A 19,194-nucleotide genomic window follows, 5' to 3' on the forward strand; every position below is an offset into this window, starting at 1 on the left:
CCATTTCTCTGGTGAGTCTTCTGCAATGCCCTTAAAAACCAGGTTGTTCCTGCGCATCCGGTTATTCAGGTCGTCAAGGACCAGATTTGCCTGCTCTGTTTGCCTTGACTCCATAGATTTTAACTGAGCGTGAGATTCATTAATCGTTGAGTTCACGTTGTCGACATCTTCGCGCAGGTCATCGACGACAGCAAGGCGATCCTCAAGTGTTGAGAGCCGTCGTTTGATTTCTGTGATGTTCATATGAATTTCTTTCAGTTTGCTAGATGTTTCCTTTTGAAACTTTTCACATGACGAGGCTAGTTATTTCACAAAGGATAGAATATGCTCCGATTGGTCCGGGCCTGGATTTGTTTCCACGTTGCCAGCACAAACCAGTAGGTGCGTGACACAGGACAAGACAATAAGTAAGCGTCCACCCGGTTTCCACCAATGGCGCAGACCTAATGACCTCAAGCATACTGCAGGCTGCGAGCTCGTCCCTCTGTTGCGTGCAACAAAAGAGCCTGTGCGGACACGATACATGCACAGATTGATACCCATACCCAGTCAACAATGCACAAATGGAGTTCGCAGCCAGTAACAGAAGCAGTAATGCCTGCAAAAAGGCGGGTACACTCACCTACAAATGTAAGCAGGACCAGTTAGCATTGAAAACACGGCTGCAAATCCTGGTGAGTGCTTGTCTTCGCGGGTACTTGTAGGGAGTCCAGGGGCGCTGTAGTCATTGCTAACGGCGTCTCCTGCGCAGTGGATGGTGACGGTTCCTTGCGCAGGTAGGCGTAGGCGATAGTAACAGCAGCACGAGGCTGCCAAGTATTGCCGACGACTCGAAATCAGCAGGAGCGTGCCACAAGCAGGCGCCAGGCACCCGCTCTTGAAAGGTGGCGGTGCTCGAACAAAACGGGAACAGTACGTGGATCACCTACAAATGTGAGCAGGATCAGTTAGCATTGAAAACACTGCTGCAAATCTCTTGTGATTCGATCCTGTGATGTATGCATGCAGGTATGTGTACGTTAGGTGTAAATGCTTAATAGTGTCAAGGAGTTTAAACTTTCACGTGTGCATTAAGTAGCTGTCCGATTTTTCGGACTCTAGTAGTTCGCACCTGCGTGATATTTCGGACTTCATTCATGAACTGTTAACCATCTCATAAGAACGTGTACATATTTGTAACTGTTATTTAGGACTCTCTGAAGCCTGAACATTTGGTTTTTTCGACTAATATAGGTGCCAGCAAATCTGTGGAGATGTTTTTCAACTGAAAATTCATTTTTTTCGGTCTAATATAGATGCAGGCGTACATCGCTTTCGCAATAAAGCAGTTCCTCACTGCTTTGAAAGGCGCCATCTTGGATTTAAACAGAGTCAATCATACAACTGGCTTGGATAAGCCTTGCAAGGCTTGGCTATTAGTTCTTCATTGTTGTCACTTGAGATAATGGCGCACTGTTTGTTGCCGTCGAGGTGGCCTGCAAAGAGGAGCCTGCGATCACGTTGAAAATGGGACAGCTGCAGCGTCCGCCGCGGCTTAGCCAAAGCCGCTGTTACGAGCATGACGGCCCTTGCCGAAACATGTACCGGCTCGGTGGTCGCCGTCAGCGGCTACACTCCGAAGACCACACACCGCGTTCCACTGTGCAAACAACACATGCACTGCTTGTGCCATCCCTTTTTATTCCCACATGATTGTGGCATTGCCTCTTGGTGGCGCCATGTGAACGACTGAATGAAAATGAAACTAGCAAATGAAAACATTCTAAACAGCCGCTTGTGGTGCGGGGAAGATAAGGGGGTGAGGGTTGGGGGATGAGGGGGTTCTCTCTATCAGTTTTGGCGAGCGTCATTTGCCCATGAAAACAGACTGTTATTGCTTCGTGTGCCTTGTGAATTTTTTTATATGTGGTACGACCTGCGGCTGTATCGCACTGACTGTTTGGTATCGTTACGTGAGGTGGTGTAGGCATGATGAAATCATCACCCTGTCTAAGACGTCTATATTATTGTTTGAGAATTGTACAGGGGAGTGGCAAAGTTCGCGATTTTTAAAGCTGGGTTTTCGCAGAAAGGTGTTTTATTTTTAAGTACATGGAGTTTTCTGACTTCGATAATTCATACCATTATCCTGGTCCCTCCAAGTCTGAAAAATCAGTGGGCGACTGTTTTTGAGGTTACTTTGTATGTGACCACTGGTGGTCATAACAGTTGTTGGGTTGTGCCTGCCATAATTGAGCCTAATTATGTCTAGAGCTGCCTCTACCTAAGTTTCAACTGAGGAAACTCTAGACCTGTTTCTGAGATTGTTAAAAGTGGTGAGACCTGAATTTACCTTTTAGATTTGAGGAATAAATGTCACTTTGCAGCATGGGTTTTTGTTGAGATCCATCAACAGAAGTCCAGCAGCTGTGTGTACAAAAATATGATGAGACTGTTTTCGGGAAAGCTGGACATGGTGCAAGCGACTTTTTTTGGCAAAACTGGGCATGCTGCAACTGTTGTTTTGGAGGACGAAAATACTCACTCCTCACTGGCGCACAGGAGTTTGCCTAATGAAAGTTTTCAGCAGTAAGCTGAAAAAGCAGAGAGCAAGGTCAGGACTGCGAAAAATCATGTTCCATTATGGGAAAGGACACGCACACACACAGCCAACATTACCGTTGAGTTCCTGGTGGCCACAGAGGTTAGAGTCCTGACTTTTACGCCTTGTAGTCCTGTCCTTGTTCCGAGTGATTTTTTATTGTTAATATTGCTTGTGGGACAAGAGGTGTTCACCCTAAAGAAGCTGTTGAGCCCTGCGCGAGTGAGTTCGCAACCATCGAATAAAATCGGCACGAGTGTTTTCAAAAAGTGTGTAGATGATGTGCGTGACCCTCCTGTTAGGTTGTTTGGGTACACTGTAACTGTGGTGCTTTGTGCTTTTGCAGGGGGCACCATCCCTGTGTGTCATGCAGGTTTCCAGAATTTGGAAGGTACCTCTGTCTCAGTCAACCCCCCAAAATGTGCATGCTTTTTTTAGGGGGGCTGTGGTCATTGCTGCATGCCTGTCAGTGGATCCAGTAGGGCTCATCCCTTCTTGCTTGCTCAGAGCTGCTGCATTTGCAGTGAGGCTCACTTCTCTTGTGCAAGCCGTGCATGATACTAACCCAGTCTGCAAGCATTGGTTGGCTGGCTGGACAGCACTGCATGAAAAAGAATGAGGGGAGGGAGGGGCACATGGTCCTGAAAACCGTGGTGAAGGCGTTACTAGAGTCACTGCCATAATGATGCGAGTTGTGAATGAAAGATGGTGAACCACCAGTCGAAATGAGTCGTTGGTGCTTTGTGTGGCAAATGGGACAGTAGCTTCCAGACAGAAGGCTTGTTCTCTGCACAGCCTCCTTGCACTGTGCTGATCAGCCGGCCTGTCATTGCTCGTTATAATGCTTGGGGAGCTGCATACATTGGCATCACTTATTTTGTGCGACTGAATTTCCTACATCCCGAGGATGCTAATAGCAGAGGTGGGCTATTGTGGCTCATGAAAAAAATGTTATTTACGAACAGTCTTAAAAAATTGCATATATTTATGGGTGTGCGATTATTTGAAATTTCAAAAACGAATCGAATATGTTTTGACATTCGGTTTATATAAGTATTCGAGAAATTGATATTCGAAAATTTCCAAATAATTGGAAATTTTCAAATATTCACTAGCGAGATCATATACTGAGCCGACTTTGTTAAACATGGCATAACAATATCTAGGCAAATTATCCCATGATCGTGTTCAGGAAAACAATCCTCTTCGATCTCTTCATTTATCAACGTGTTGCACTCGGACGCTGCTAGGCCTAATCTCGTTCCGCAATACGACACCGGATTCGAATGATCGCAGCGAAAAAGCACGCTGCTTTTTCTTTGATCCTCCTTCATGCTTAATGCCCACACCCAAGTAATTTGGCCGGTTGCCTTCTCCTAGCCTTGATATGCGGGAAAGCCCACTTGAGGAACTTTGCATGAGGCTCCCGAAGGAGCGAGCCGAGGTGTCACAGCACAGGAAATGATCGTGTAAAAATCCCGCATATTGCATGGTGCATTGTAAACCACTTAGTGCCAGGCGTGGTGACGGTCGGAGACTCCTGTTGCCAGGCCAAAAGACAGTCTGCATGTGTAGTTTCGGTTTCTGAGCTTCGCTGCTAGCCTACACATTCGCCCATCGTCGGAGCCCAGCTCCGCGCTGCTTTCGGATGCTGACTGGTGTGTTCCTGGTCGTTTGTCTTTCTCGCCGTTCCGGTGGCAGTGTGCGTGCCCCCTCTCTTAAGTTTGCGTTGTTCTTCCAGCATACTGAAACTGCGCGCTCGTCATGGGCTTTCAGTGTTTGTGCGATGGAGCCTCCTCAAAAGGCTTCACCACTTTATCGGAATTTGCTTTTTGAGGGCGGAAGAATTTTGTAAATCGACCTTTGAATAATCCGGGCATTTCTTCCGGCCCTTTGAAATTTGAATTATTATAGCCATCATGTTATTTTTAGTTGCCAGTCATGCATCATTTCATGGATTTCATTTTGTGCGACCACATTACAGGTTTCATATACTGTTATGCTATCTAATCAAGTGGTATACATTTCTGTGCAGATCGTTTTTTTATATGGTCCCCAGTCAGTTTAGCTTTTATTTCAGTTGCAAAGACCTTATACTATTTTGAAGAAAAAAAATAAGGGCAAAAAAATTTGTTTATCATTTTCTTAAATTTTTTTCTTACTGAATAAATATTTGATTCGATATTTGAAGCCAAGTTTTCATATTCATATTCGATTTGTATTCTATTCGTATTCGAAAATTTCAATATTCGCACACCCCTGCATGTTATGCGAAGTGTAATTTCATTGTTGTCAATTATTTTTCAAAAGGGTTGAAAATTGGGTGAGTTGGCTTCGAATAAATTTTGTCAGTTGTTTGTGGGCACTTGTGTTGTCATCACTCTGTCTTCATCCTTGTGCTTGTGGTGCCAACAGCACTATGAATTGTTTTTGCCTTTAGTTGTACGAGTTGTTTTAACAACCTTAACCGTGGGAAAACGTAGAGTGGGAAAACGTATAATAGTGGGGACATTTCCTTGGCTGGGATGGATAAGTGATGAAAATAGGCAAAGTGCATTGGTGCTCTTGAAAGGAACAAGTCTATTACTGCAGTTTTGGACCATTCGTCAGGCGCTCTCAGTTTATGCGCATCTGTATCCTGCCAGTACAAGCCTATAGGGCTGATGAAGAAGCTTCAGATTGGGTTGAGCACAGCATGGTGGTGTGTATGAGGCAGCAAACTCAAGTTGGTATCAACTTGGAACAGGACCCAAGGAAGGGCAGTGGCAGCAGCAGGGAGTTTGGCGGGGAGAGGGCACAGGGGAGTTTGTTGGGAAGTCCGTAGCTAGTGCAGAACAGTACAAATTTGAAATTACTTTGAGAGGCCATTGATCTGCAGTAGGAAAATATGATTATTGACTTCACAACAGCTGGCATGGCAGTTTGCATGAAAAAAAGGTTACCACCAGTGACTGATGGCCGGAATGGGGAAATCGCAACATGCAGCGCCGCGATATCATGAGAACACTGAGAGCAAGATTGGCCGGGCTGTTCCCACTTTTTGGAGGCATGTTGTGAGGAGGGTAGGGGAGTGGGGCAGTGAATGACAGCTATGTCTGGGAAGAATTCTCGGATGGGCAGCCCTCTTGAAACACCATGAGGTCATATGTAAGGCAGTGCTTTACGGGCGTTGGAATGCATTATTATGCTACCGATACTTCCTTGTGTCAGAGTAGCCAGTTCAGCATCTGTCTTGCACTCATTGCGAAAGTAGATACCTGACAAGCGGGCAGGTGAACTTGTGTGTGCGGTCCCACATGAAATACAATGCATGCTACCGAGAAGCTGTTGTCTGCTGACTCCCCCTGTTCTGCAGTAATAAGAATGACTGTTTGTTTGCTGTGTAACACTTTCCCTGTGCCACCGGGCCCTCGCTGGCCTCGTTTGTGTGCACTGTACCATAGCTGAGTGAGCACGAGTGGATGGCACTGCACTGTTTTGCTCTTTCACAGTTCGATCTCCATCACTGGAAATTCCAGAGGAACCAATATTTCTTTCTAGCTCAGCTCAACAGACCAGCTTTTGCCCATCAGTTTTTCATGATACATTTTCTAGGGTGCGAGAAGCTTCTCTCAAGCTAATGCCATTCTTTAAGCCTAACTTTATGCTGTGTATCCCTAAGTGAAAAGTCATATTGAAGAGACCAGCTGCAGCTAAGCACACCAGTGATATTGAGTCAGCGCACATAAGTTGTTTTGACCCCTCTTGTTTTCTTAAACACGTGAACTTGATTGGATATTGCCTTCTGTCTTTGCCCTCTGAACATGATGAAACGTAATGACCTCAGTACTGCAGCTATACTCTGGAGTGCAAGCAGTTTTCAGGACTAGTGTTATTCCTACATTTTTCTTTTTCTACAATAAGTGCAGTGATTCTAAAGTAAAGCTCAACTGCTAATGACCGCGAGAAACAGGGCACTGAGTGGTATACAGTCGAACCCGATTATATCAAACTCAGTTAGATTGAATTATCCTTTATACCGAATAATTTCTGAGCACCCTAAAGCTGCAACATGAGTGTATAGGAAAATGTATGGCTATCCCTTAGCTGGCTTTCCCTCAGCACACCTCCCGGGATTAACGTCGAACTTCGGACAATTTCGGTCGACTCGAGAAGCTGGCTTTCCCTAAGCGCATCTCTGGAGGTTAGCTTTTCTGCCTTGTTATGCCATGGAGATGGTCACGTAGCGCTCGCCACCCGTTTCTTGACTGAGCGCTGCCAGCTCTCTTGGCGGAAGCGAAGACTCCGAGCCAGGTGTCGGTGAGATTAGCGAAAGGCGTTTTATACGCTATTTACAGGACATTGCACAAAACAAGATCGGCGCGGGGGCCGAGAGCTACTAAACGCGACTGTTCTCGCACAGCAACGACCGGCGTGACTCGATCGCATCAAACCATTCGGCTCCACTCGTGAGCAGCACTCGGCTGACGGTGTGTCGGTCTGCTCCAAGCGGCCGTTGTCACTCAAACAGTTCAATCCGAAGGCAGTGCTTGTCGGCGGCCCGAGAGGTCCAACCAGCGGGCGCGCTGGCCTCCAACTTCAAATCGGCCGCGCGCGGTTGGTTTCCGCGGCAAGGGAACTGGTGCCTCAGTGTGTCGCAGCTCGCCGTCGCTCGCCGATGCTTCCTCACATTGCGCCGCTTCCTTGCGGCGCAGCAGCGGGGCTTGTCAAGGGGGCGTTCGCTGGAGACATTTGGCATCCGCCAGAATTACAATCCGGGCAGGTTGCCCGAAGCATGGACCTTCGGGTGCTATTGCTATTGCTATTGGCGCTATGGTGCTACGCAGCACTTGTAGACTAATGATGACATGAGTTTTTCATGACATGGCAGCGGGCACATACTTAGCCAATGAGAATATGCGTTTTTAGACCATTGTGCCAGTTGTGCATGTATTGTCACGTAGTTCGCATGTACAGTGCTTTGTACTGCCGTCAGCAATTTCGCAAGGTTTTCGTTGTCTCTGCTTGCGCGCGATGGCAGCTGCGAAATGGCAGAACCTCCCCTTTTCCATCAAACGGGAAATTATATACCTTAGTGAGTTGAACAATGTGAGAAGAAATCCGAAGTTGCCGCAGTGTACATGATTCCAAGAAGCACGCTGAGCACCGTTTTGAAGAACAAGGCTGATGTACGGGCTAAAGCAGAGAAGAGACCCGGCGGAAAAAAACCAGTCTGCAATGCTTGTGGAACGTGCTTTTGACCAAGTAGCTGAAATCTTGGAACAACGACCTGTTGGGCCAAGATTGCAATGTCTGCCTCATCGTAGACGACAGCTGTGCCTGCCGCTGCAGTGCTAGCTTCAGCAACATTGCACTTCGCTTCCTGCTGTTGAACGCTATGTCAGCGCTTCAACCTTTTGACCAGGTGATAATCTGCGCGGTGAAGGTCAGTTGTGGGAAACATCTGATTGTACGGCTCCTGCAGACCCTGAGGACTGGAAGATACCTAAAAATGACCTTTTAGGCGTCCTCTCTATGTTGAATGAGTCGTGGAATGATGTCAGGAATGAAACTATACAGAACTGCTTCTGGCATTCTAATCTTTGCTTTGCCGGAGAAGATGGAGAAAATTCTTTGCCGTGTAAGCCCGGCGAAGCTGTCGTGGGTCTTGATTTGTGGAACTAGTTGTCCGAATTTCTTGGCGCTATTTGTAATGGGGCAGCCACAGGCAGCTTTGTCTCCACGGACGACAACGTTGAGACTGCAAGAGAGTTTGCGGACGAAGACATGATTGCCGACGGCATGGATATGCAGAACACTGTTGATGCGAATTGTGACTTGAGAGAAACTGTACCCACGTGCTTTGATGTGCTCCATGCGCTCAGCGTGGTTCGTTACTACTGCGCGTCGATAGAAGGCTGCATTCTCAGTTGTAAAGAGTCCCTCAGTAACATTGAAGAATGTGTTGTCTCCGAGACAATGAAAATGAAAAAACAAAAAATTCATGACTGTTTCGCTCGGTAATCTGTGTGCTGTAAGTGGCTATCATAAAAATGAATTTTTCTCCATCTTAATAGGTTTGTTTGTTAAATTTACTGCTACATTTATATTGAATTACTCGTTATATCAAACTCGTAGGCGTATTTTTGCAAGTTTGATATATGTGGGTTCGACTTTACTTGAATTTACACTATCATATGTTTCTTTGGTCTCAGGTGGCCATTAAAGATTGTGCCTGTTGGTACATTCTTTACTGATGTGCAGCGACCCTTGTAGATATTTCTGTTCTGCTGTTGTGAAGTCATAAAGATTTCAGGTTTACTGATTCATGATGTTACAGTGTGCATATATTTTTTAAACAAAATGCTTGTCACGGTTAGTCTGTCAATAACATTTGAACGAAAAGCTCGCAGTGGTTAGATTGCTATTGGGGGGGTTACTGCCACCTCAAATTTTTTTATGAGAGCTTCTGGTGGAATTATCATTGTTCTTGGGAATGAAAATTCTGTGTGCCCACTTTTACGACATAATTTTCTATGCATAAAAATCTATTAGCATATACCGTGTTACTCAGCTAAAGCTAAAGGCTGTGTTCTTGGAGAATAAAACCAGATGAGTGTTTTTGAGAATCGCCAAGTCAGCAGTATTTTTTCCGATCTGGGAACTTAATTATAAAGACTGGTTAGCTAACCTTTTAAATATTGCCGCGAATATTTGCAGTGTGTTCGTTTTTCAAATCTGCCGCCACATCACTTTATCGCTTTGTTTGCTACGCAAGACGCGACTAGATTTATCTCGATTGATCGCAGCCAGGCAGAGCTGATTCTACGTTGTTCCGGAATGTTCTAGTAACTTTGCGCTCTTTATCTCGAAAGTTCGCTATCAGCTTTAAATTGAGCATTCTGTTCGACGACCGCCGAGCACGTTTGTCGCTTCGCCGCCGCTGAGTGATTCAGTCCATTTTGGGTGCAAGTCAGCCCAATAAACAGTTCTTTTAGAAGACCCTTTCGTCCGTCTTCATCGCTGCTTCGACTGCCGTCACCAGTACGTGACAATATTGTCGGGAACAAAGTGTCAGCGAGAATGTTGTAGTTCCCCTTGAAAAACAGCCTGCCATAAAAGAAAGCTTGCAAAACGCAAAAGCTACCCTGTGACTGCAATGATCGTTGATGAACCAGCACGAAAAGTCAACAGACAAGTAGAGAACTAGCAACCTTTATTTCAGAATAAATGGGGACAACATATTATACAATTTCTAGACATGACCCATGATGTAGAAAGCTAGGTGAGAACCATTTTGATCTTGAAAACATGTCAGGAGATACTAAAAAACCAGAAAACGCATGACAGGCAGAAGAAATTTATATTAATTTTTTTTTTTGTGGCAAGACAAGGAGAGGCACTGACCACAAAAATCAGCAAAGCTGCTGATGTCGCCATCTTGGCATCCGTTGTTACGATTGTACAGCTTTGGAAACAGGCTGCTAGCCTGAATTAAAAAAAAAAATGGAAGTCATAGCAAGGGACAGAAACAGGCGGCCTTGTGAAATCACTGAGGTAGCCATGATACTAGCATTGAAAGAACAGTGCATAAGCAAACCTCCAGTTTTGCTATCAGAAAAAGAACTTGCTTATCTGTCACGTGACTCCTGATTTTAGTCATGTTTCATAACATTTGCCTTATTCTCTTCGTTTGTGCACCCTTCATCAGTTGTTCACTTTGCCTTTACTTCATCGTCCCTTCTATCTGTCTAGCTTTCTGCTGTGTTGCTTGTTGTTCTTCTGCCTATTTAATTGCTTTTAGCTTTTAAGATCATGTTTCATTTTTATCACAGTGGGCTTTTTTGCTGTTTCTTGTTGGCCATTCATCTTAGCAACCTTTGATTTTCATAGAAGGTTTGATCATAGAAGGTTGTGGCCAAGTACTACACCAGGGTGGCCAAATCCTGCTCTGGTGAGAGAGTGCGTTGTCGGTTCTGGTCACCGAGATCAGGCCGCACTCCAGGCCTGGTTATGCAATTCCATCGACATGCAGATTTTTTTTTTTTTTTTAACCCAGTGGAGAATTGCGCGGCACCAGGATTTGAACCCCGGTCCTCTTGCACGCGAGGTGGATGTTCTACCTTTACGCCATCGCAGCATGTTGTATCCTTGTTGTATTATAATGAAAGAGCAGCTTTGCTTATCTCGTTGGCTACCACCTTTTCCTTCTTGTCTTGCCGCAAAAAAATAAATAAAATACAAAATTTTTCTCCCTGTCACGCCTTTTTCTGCTTTTTTGCTATCTCCTGACACGTTTTCAAGATCAAAATGGTTCTCACCTAGCCTTCTATGTCGGGTCTGGACTAGAAACTGCATAAATATGTTGTCCCCGTCTCCTCTGAAATAAAAGTTGTTAGTTCAGCGCTTCCGTTCACGTTCTCCTTCATCAAGCAAGTATTACTCAAGTGACAGCACTGTTACTTACGTGTCCCCTCAAAGAAGACAATCCGCTTACCCCTGGACCTCAGCGGCCCTTTGCGTGTGCACTGGGCAATCAATATACGGCAGCAGCTCTCACGTGGTAACTTTTGTATTTCATGGACTTTCAAGGCCGGTAAATAATACTGCATAAATGGTAACTTGATACGAACATTTCAGCCAGCTGTTTTTAAAGACAATCTACAACTTCTGTCTTCCTAAAAGCAATATGTAAAAAGTTATCTAATTAGTATTTACTAATTAACTTTGGAGAAAAAAATTCTGATTTCTGGCAACTATTCTCAACAGCACACAATGGGTTTCTCTTGGCTATGGCATTCCGTCTCTTTAAAACCTTGGTTACCCAGTATATGTAGCTAGTAGTTATTGGGGCATTTCGCAGAAGTAGGCATGTCCATAGGCTCCAATTTCATTCAGCAGTATGGCACTCTGTTGCAAGTGTAAAAGCACTTGGTGTGTACGTATGCTGTGTATACATTGGTCAAATTAGTTTACCCCTTCTTAACACCATTGTCTTCAAGCAGGTGGTTTGATTAAAATTAGCTGTTGAAGCTAAGCAGTAATATATGTTGGATTAAATTGACTTCTGCCTAAATGTGAAGTCCCGGCCTTAATACAGAGTACACTTCGGCAATCAACCGCATCTCTTACCTTACCTAGAAAAAGTGAATAGAAATGACACTTGTGGGGACTTGCCCTGTCCCCTTTGGTTTGCTTCCCCGTGATGCATCATCCCTCTCCTTAGTTACCTTAACTAACAAGAGAGAGCATCCATGTCGCAGCGACACGAGCGTTGTGTATGGCATGAGTGCTGTGCGCGCGCGGGAGCACTCCCTCTCTGTCTCAGGAACTCAACACGCACTGACGTTCTGGCGCGGCACTCAGCTCTCCACCAGCGGGGCGAGGCCTTGTGGGAACATTTTCCTGCAAGCTCGTCCCATCCATTCTCAGAGCTTCTCCCCTGCCTTAGCGTGGGCAAACATTAGCTGGTAACCTGCTGCTGAGTCCGATGACCTTGATTCCTTTGCGTATTTTGTTGCCAGCTTACATAATTGTTTCTGCAGCAATAAGTATTTTGTTTGTGTCAGCCGGAGTGTCGTTCCTTCAGTGGTTAAGGTTTTGAACCCCGGTTTTGAACCCGACCGCGGCGGCTGCATTTCGGACACCCGTGTGCTTTGCGCTGCCAGTGCGCGTAAATAGGTCCCCAGGTGGTAGAAATTATTCTGGAGACCTCCAGTACGGCACCTCCCTCATTTTTCCTTTCCAATATGGTACGGTTCAAGTGTCCATCAAGGCATGCATCATTTTCTTCCCTCAGAACCAATTTTCCAGTTTTTTTTGTTTCCCTCAGAGCTAGGCTTGCTGTGGTCCGCGTGCCCTCGCGACCACGGTGTGGGGTCGGCGGTTTTGAACTCTGTCAGCAGCGGTTAAACAAGGAGAACGTAGTTTTCCCCCGATTTCAACCCCACATTTGTCGGCCAAACCTAGGGCCTGCTCTCAGAACATTGGACGACTGTCTGGTTCGAGGAACGCTCCTTGTCAGGGCTTGGCAAGTGCGAGGCCTAGCGTGAATTTTGATTGCTAGGACCTGCGGCATGCTTTCTTGAGTGCAAGATGGATTGTGCTGCAGCATGTTTGAACTTTTCGACATGCTCAGCACATTTTTTCTTCAAGTTTGCCCTGGAATTTCTTCAGCACGAGAAGCACGTGGTCCGCATCGAGGGAGCGCGAGACCTAGCACCCGCGGAGTTGCCAAGCCCAAAGCGAGTGAGTACAGAAGCCGCGTGGGTGGTCTGAGTTTTCTGTATATATTTTTCTCTTATATCTCTATTTTGACTCTGTATGGGAGTCTCGGATTCGGGAGCCGGATTACCTGGGGCCACGGGTGCCGCTACGAGCTTGCCAGTATTGCAGCTCGGCACTGGGCGCTCTGACACCATTTGATATGGTGTGCGCCGATTGCTCAGAAGCTGCTTCATGCAGTGAACGGCGTAGGACCACCACACAGAGCTGACGTCTCCTCGCAGCTGCGCGCATGTAAACTTTTTCGAGTCTTTGTTTTGTTGGCGGTCCATTGTCAGAATGGTAGGCCTAAGGCTTTTCAAGCTGCCTGAACCACGTCAGAAAAGACACGACCATTGGACCGTAGTTAGTGTTGAGCGGGGGCGCACTTTGCTTTTTTTTTGCGTCTTAAGAATGCAGGTCAAGTTGTGCAAATATTTCTCACATTGTGTATTTTGCACTAATTACCATATATACTCATGTAAGGGCCGCAGCCGCAAAAATTGTGGCAGCCAGTAATTCGGAAAAAAAAAGTCAGCCAAAAGAATTTCAGAAGTACTTGCTGTTGGGCTAGTTGGTTCATGATAAATTTGAATGGAGCAAAGGAGCAAACACAGGAAGACACGGAGACGTAAAGAGCACCTACTACCAAATGAGTTTATTGCAGAAAACACCACCTTTATACGCCAGTACATTATCATCGTTGCGTTATCATAGCCAGAACAAGCCAACAGGAAATTACATACAGAAAAAGATTAAATTTATGCGTAAAAGCCTGTGATTTACTATTCACAGAACAAGGCATAAAAAATTTAGGACCACGATAAGATGGAATGACATGATCTACAAATGACCATCTAAAAAATCCAGTTCCCGGCCGCTGAGTTTAACCGACGAAGTGCTTATGCATGCGGGCCCACCTCTCTGTACGTGAAATGCTTCGATAACTTCCCTTTCAATGTGCTCTCTGCCTTTGCCGGTAAACGGTAAACTTTGACTCTTCCAGCACTGGTTCGCAATCTTTACTATCTCTGCAGTGATCAGGGAGGTTCCCCCTTTCATTGTTTTTTTTTGTCCATTTCTGTAGTGTCGGGTACACGTCCTATCATCCATACTTTCAATGCATTATGTACAGTCTTTGTCAAAAGTATACAGCCCAAGGGGTCTGCTTCTAAGCCGTGCACTGCAGCTCCTTTCGCATACTCGCATGCTTAAAGGGGCCATGACATGGTCGTTCTTCACATTGCAGTTTTGTGCTTCAGTAACTAATACAAGAGCTTATGATTCAGTTTCCGAAATTTGGCTGCCCTGGACGCACTGCATATTCCAAAAAATGCGATCGAAATTGAGAACGGGGAACTCCTCCCACTGGCAGCGACCGCCATATTGAATGCTCTTGTGACGTCACTAGCACATGCACGGAGCAACGTCGTCTGCTCTCGTTGCTGCAATGTGCGCAGCGAGGTCCCATTCCCCCCTGTACTATCGCGGGCGATCGAAGTAGCAGTCATACCCTATATATGAGTGACCGGTGCTGCAAAAGCGTTAATAATAGTAACGCAGTTATTTTTCGGTATACCTATAGGGTCCGGTTACACTAGGCCGATGGGACGCCGATCAATTGGCTGGTCGGTATGCAAATGCCATTGCTGACGCACAGGTCTGTCAAGCTAGACCGACGACGACGCCAGCACTACCAACGACCCCGTATCGCGGGAGTGTAAAGAGTGAACTTAATGGGAACTGGCAGAGTGTGGTGGGGGACTAGTTGGTATGGCAGTCTATAAACTTATTAGCTTTAAAACTTATTGGACCATGCTAGCTGCGGCAACATACGCGATGTGCGTGCACCAGCGAAGATGTGCTTTCATTCGGGGCCTACGCATAGAACCTATCGGCGAGACAAGCGACACGGGCCGAAAACACCGCACGACGGTGCCGCTCGTCGCTCGCCTCCGTCGCCTGAGCTTGTGCAGCCGAGCGAAATCTTCACGCCCGGTGTATATACAGCCCGAAAAACTGCGCTTATGTACCTTATCTGTATCGAAAAAAGCGAAGCAAGAGGCTGCATTTCATATCTTTACACTTTGTTACTAATCAGCAGGGAACTCTTGACAGATTCTGGAATTTCGGTCGACGGTGGACCGCCGGCCCCTTTCGTGACTAGGCCTAGCGGGTACGCGGGATTCGTGTGTGCGATTTCGGCGATTGTGGAGAGCAAATTCGCAAGTTTTAGCGCCTGAAAATAGCTGTCAAGCGTAGTTTTGACTACAGTGCCCTCAAAGCGACGACTGCCTACATCGCAGGACGCGAGTACATAAGGGGAAAGTGTCGATATATGACCCGGTCTTGACAGCATGTGCTGAAGGCAGCCAGCAGCAGCCGTCGTCATCGACTATGCACAACACATCTGGTTGTTTTCATTATTTCAAGTAATGTCTGAACGTATCTTTAGCCAAAGCGATTTAAGATAAAATATTGTTGACATAAGAGGAAGCAGATACAATTAAGCGGGAAGCGTTTCCTAAGCCGGGGATATAGCATCAGCGGCTCTTAATTATTGCAGTTTTATCATAGTGTGCAAATGAGTAAAACTACAATTTGTGAGCAATATTACTTAATATTTAAGATAAGGAGAGCCCACCTTGCGTTTTATGCCACGCAAACGAGCAGTACTGTTTGCTCACAGCTATGTAAACAACGCTAGCACGGTGCTGCAGTTGTAATCGTCGCATTCCTGGGCCACAATGCGCACGCAGAGTAAACGCTAAATGATGTACTATTATTTTCGAGCACTCATGTAGACGGTGGCGACTATTTCTCGGTGCGGGCAGTGAAAGCATTCGAGTCGCATAGGGTTTCGCAAGCGGCTTGGTTCCTGCAAAAGGGTTCTAAGAGAAGAAGGGAATGTATGTTCGACTTACAAATGCACACGTGCAGCGGGGAAGTCGTCTCATTCGACACTTTTCCCTCCTCCTTTCGTGCCTCAAGGTTACTCTAGTGCCACGTTGTGATAATTTGAGTTTAATTATCGAGCCGATGAATAGCGGACAAGAAATTGGTAGCCAGGTACAAAACGCCGTGGCTTTCACGGCGCACTTCGGCGAAGGCATGCGCGGCACGTGCCGCTTTTCACATACGGGAGCACTTGACTGCTCAAAGGAGACCTCACTCATAACATAAAAACGACATGTTTCTGAGCGTAAATAATAAAGCAGGGGTCCAGCGTTTTTCTGTTTCCTCAACAATCAGAAAAGGGGTGCCACGAGCAAGTCCACTTTCCCAATGATCACTCAGCTCGCGTACTAAGCTGAAGGCTTCCGAAAAGTAAACACGGAAAGTGCATTTTATTTCGATAAGCTAAAAAAAAAAAGAAAACCTTTCGAGCAACTGCTGTCTACATTGTACATGCAAGCACTTCAACAACGCGCAGCAGACGACGCGGGGCGGGTATGTCCCTGTGACGTCAGCGATCAGAGGTTGCCAGACCATCAAGCAGTTCGCAGAAGAAACGGATAAAACTCGTTTTAAAAATATTTACTGCACTGAATCAACTGAAAGTTGGGGATATTTTAATTTAACGTATTGGGAATTAAATGCGATAAGCAGGGTATGCGTGAAAATAGGCTGTAATGGCCCCTTTAAGAGCCTTGCTATATGGTTTGTAAGCAAACCCCGTGGGCTGTATGTTTTTGACAAAGCCTGTACTGGACTGCGTTAATTCATTATAAAACTGCGTGTTGCATTATAAAAAAAAGGAATGAGTAATCGGGGCTTCTCTGTAGTCGAAAAAAAGCCAATCTCGTGTAAGTGCCACACCCCATCAAAACCGTAGAAAGAAAAAAACTGTAGCCCTTACACAAGTATATGCGGTAATTGCGAGGTACATTTTGTGAATATTTCCGGGATGAAAACTGCCTGGGATGTAATGGTTCAATGATTTGGTCCATTGGGTACAGTTGGTTGGAACCGTGTGAAATTTCCAATTGGTTTCAATTGAAATTTTCAATGCTTTTTTTTTTACTGGTTTGAATCCAAGAAACCATATCTTCTGTACAGAATGTGTGAGAAAATTTCAAATGCCGAAGCGTGCTCTGTAATATTTTGGCCACACGTATACATGCTTATTTCAGTTCCATGCTGATTTGAGGGGCCCGTGTGCTGTCTTGAGATGGGTTGTGAAGTATAAAGTAGTGCTTTGGGTTTGAAAATTGGCCTGTGGTCTCCAGATATGTAAGAAAGAAAAAGCCCACATTTGCAGTTTGGTTTTTTTATTATTTAACCATTATTGGGTAGCGTGTGTGCGCACTTCAAATACTGCATGCCCTGCATGCCCAAAGTATTTGCCTGAGGCTCTGCATTCCTCCTATGACAGGCCCCTCAGGGAGAGCGACTTGTTGCGGCCTGAGCAGGGACGCCTCTTGGCCAAAGAGATTGGGGCAGCATACTACGAGACTAGCGTTCTCACCAACTTTGGTGTTGCCGAAGTCTTCAGCAATGTCATCAGGGCCGCCTTGCTGGCCAGGAAGCAGCAGCGCTTTTGGATGACCAACCTGAAGCATGTTCAGCACCCAGCAGTTCAGGTAAAGAGTTCAGTTTGGACACTTATGTGTTTGTAAACAATTTGTAGTAGCGAATGTGTGGCCCATTTTAAGCAGATTTTCAATACAGCTGCAGCCAAGTTGGTTCTTTTGTTGGAAACCACTCTCAATTGCTGCTGATTTCAATGCAGCTCCACTTCTAGTTCTGTATTTGGAAATGGTTGCGTTCATTATCTACAACCACTTAGCAGCTCCAGTTGAGCCACACACATGTTCCATTTGGTGGTTACAGTAGGAACTGCCAATGTTTTGAATTGCCATTAAGGCTAGCGCAAACTTGACAACACACAGTAAGGACGCGAGACGAGTGCAGCATTCAGAGACGAAGAAGAAAGGACGTGCAATAGTTTTCCATTGGCATTCCCCGCAAGGAATGAATAGCAACTTTCTTTCTTTGTGAAAAAAGCCTCTGTTATTTCATGGGCAGGGGTGGAAGTGCTGCGCCAATTGCGCCATGCTGTGCCAATTTTATCTGCTGTGCCAAGGTGCACCTAAGTGGCAATTTACGCCCAATGCAAGTATACAGAGCCAAATTTAGCCAAGTGTTATTGTTGGCTGGGCAACACTGGGCGCTCGCTACGAAACGGATGTTTCGTACATTATTTCTGATGGCCTGGGACCATATTTCGAGGCAAAAGTAGTTCAGGAGCTTGACATGCCCGACACGTTTTACACCATCATGATTGAAGAGAGCCCACTCCCTGAGGCATAGGTGCAGCAGTTGGTCGTGCTTGTCCACTACTACTGTGCTAACACTGAGAATGTTGTGGTGGAGCATCTCCAGCCCTTTCATTTGGGCCATGCGACTGCTGATGAGCTTCTTTTCCTGCATTGAGGATACTCTCAGTGACGTTCGCAAGAAGAACATGATATGCTTTTACAGTGACAGCCCTAACGCAATGAGAAGCGTTAAGCGAAAGCTAAAGAAGGAAGTGAGCCCGGCATGGTTGACATCGGTGAATGCGGCTTCCACAGTTCACAACGCTTTTGCTGCTGGGCTGGATATGTTCTGCATGGAAGTGGAGTCTCTTGTAACTGATGTCCACTACTGTTTCAAGTTTGCCACGAGGCATGCAGACATGAAGGAGCTGCTGAATGATCCTGGGCTGCCCCAGTAGAGTTTTGCGGCACGGGAACAAGAGATGGCTGACACTACTTCCTAGTGTTGAGTGAGTGCTTAAGTCATATGATGCCCTCACGGCATTCTTTTCTAAAGCTGGACAGCCAAGGCGTTCATCTATGAGGCATGGTTTTCTGTTATCTGCGTTTTGTGACAAAACACTGCGAGCAAAGTCATTTTTTCTTGAAAACGCTGCTCAGATATTTGACAGATTTCAAACGCTCTTCCAAAGCAAGGACCCACTGCTGCATGTTTTCTATGACGAGATGTTGGTTCTCGTGAAGTTTCTCAAGTTGCAAACAAAATTGCTCTCAGTCGCATTTAATGTTACCAGCCTGCTCCAAAAGTGCTCCGAAATACTCTACAAATTGCTCCAAACCTGCTCGGTATAGGTAGGGTTTGGTCACATTATAGGCCGATGCGACGGTGATCGACGGTTGGTGGGCTGGTCGGTATGGAAATGCCGTCGCTGATGCACTGGTCTGTCACGCTAGACCGACGACGACGCCAGCATGATTGTGTATCGTAGTAATGTTAAAGAGTCAGCTTAGTGGGAACCAGAAGAGTGTGGTAGGGGACTAGTTGGTATGACATTCTATATACTTAAGAATTTTAAAACTTATTGGACCTCATGCTAGCCACTGCGACAT

General features: G+C 45.9%; 1 protein-coding gene across 1 annotated transcript in view; it reads left to right on the forward strand.

Annotated features, from left to right (window-relative positions):
• Positions 1 to 18,936, forward strand: part of RhoBTB (Rho-related BTB domain containing) — an 87,037-nt gene extending 68,101 nt beyond the window's left edge. Inside the window, 5 exon segments of the mRNA XM_077650903.1 lie at positions 2,928 to 2,972; positions 17,199 to 17,406; positions 17,963 to 18,244; positions 18,246 to 18,538; positions 18,540 to 18,936. Of these exon segments, the coding sequence (XP_077507029.1) occupies positions 2,928 to 2,972; positions 17,199 to 17,406; positions 17,963 to 18,244; positions 18,246 to 18,538; positions 18,540 to 18,936 (1,225 nt within the window).
• The last annotated feature ends 258 nt before the right edge of the window (positions 18,937 to 19,194 follow it).

Source organism: Amblyomma americanum, chromosome 1, assembly GCF_052857255.1.
Source record: "Amblyomma americanum isolate KBUSLIRL-KWMA chromosome 1, ASM5285725v1, whole genome shotgun sequence".
Lineage (NCBI taxonomy): Eukaryota > Metazoa > Arthropoda > Arachnida > Ixodida > Ixodidae > Amblyomma > Amblyomma americanum.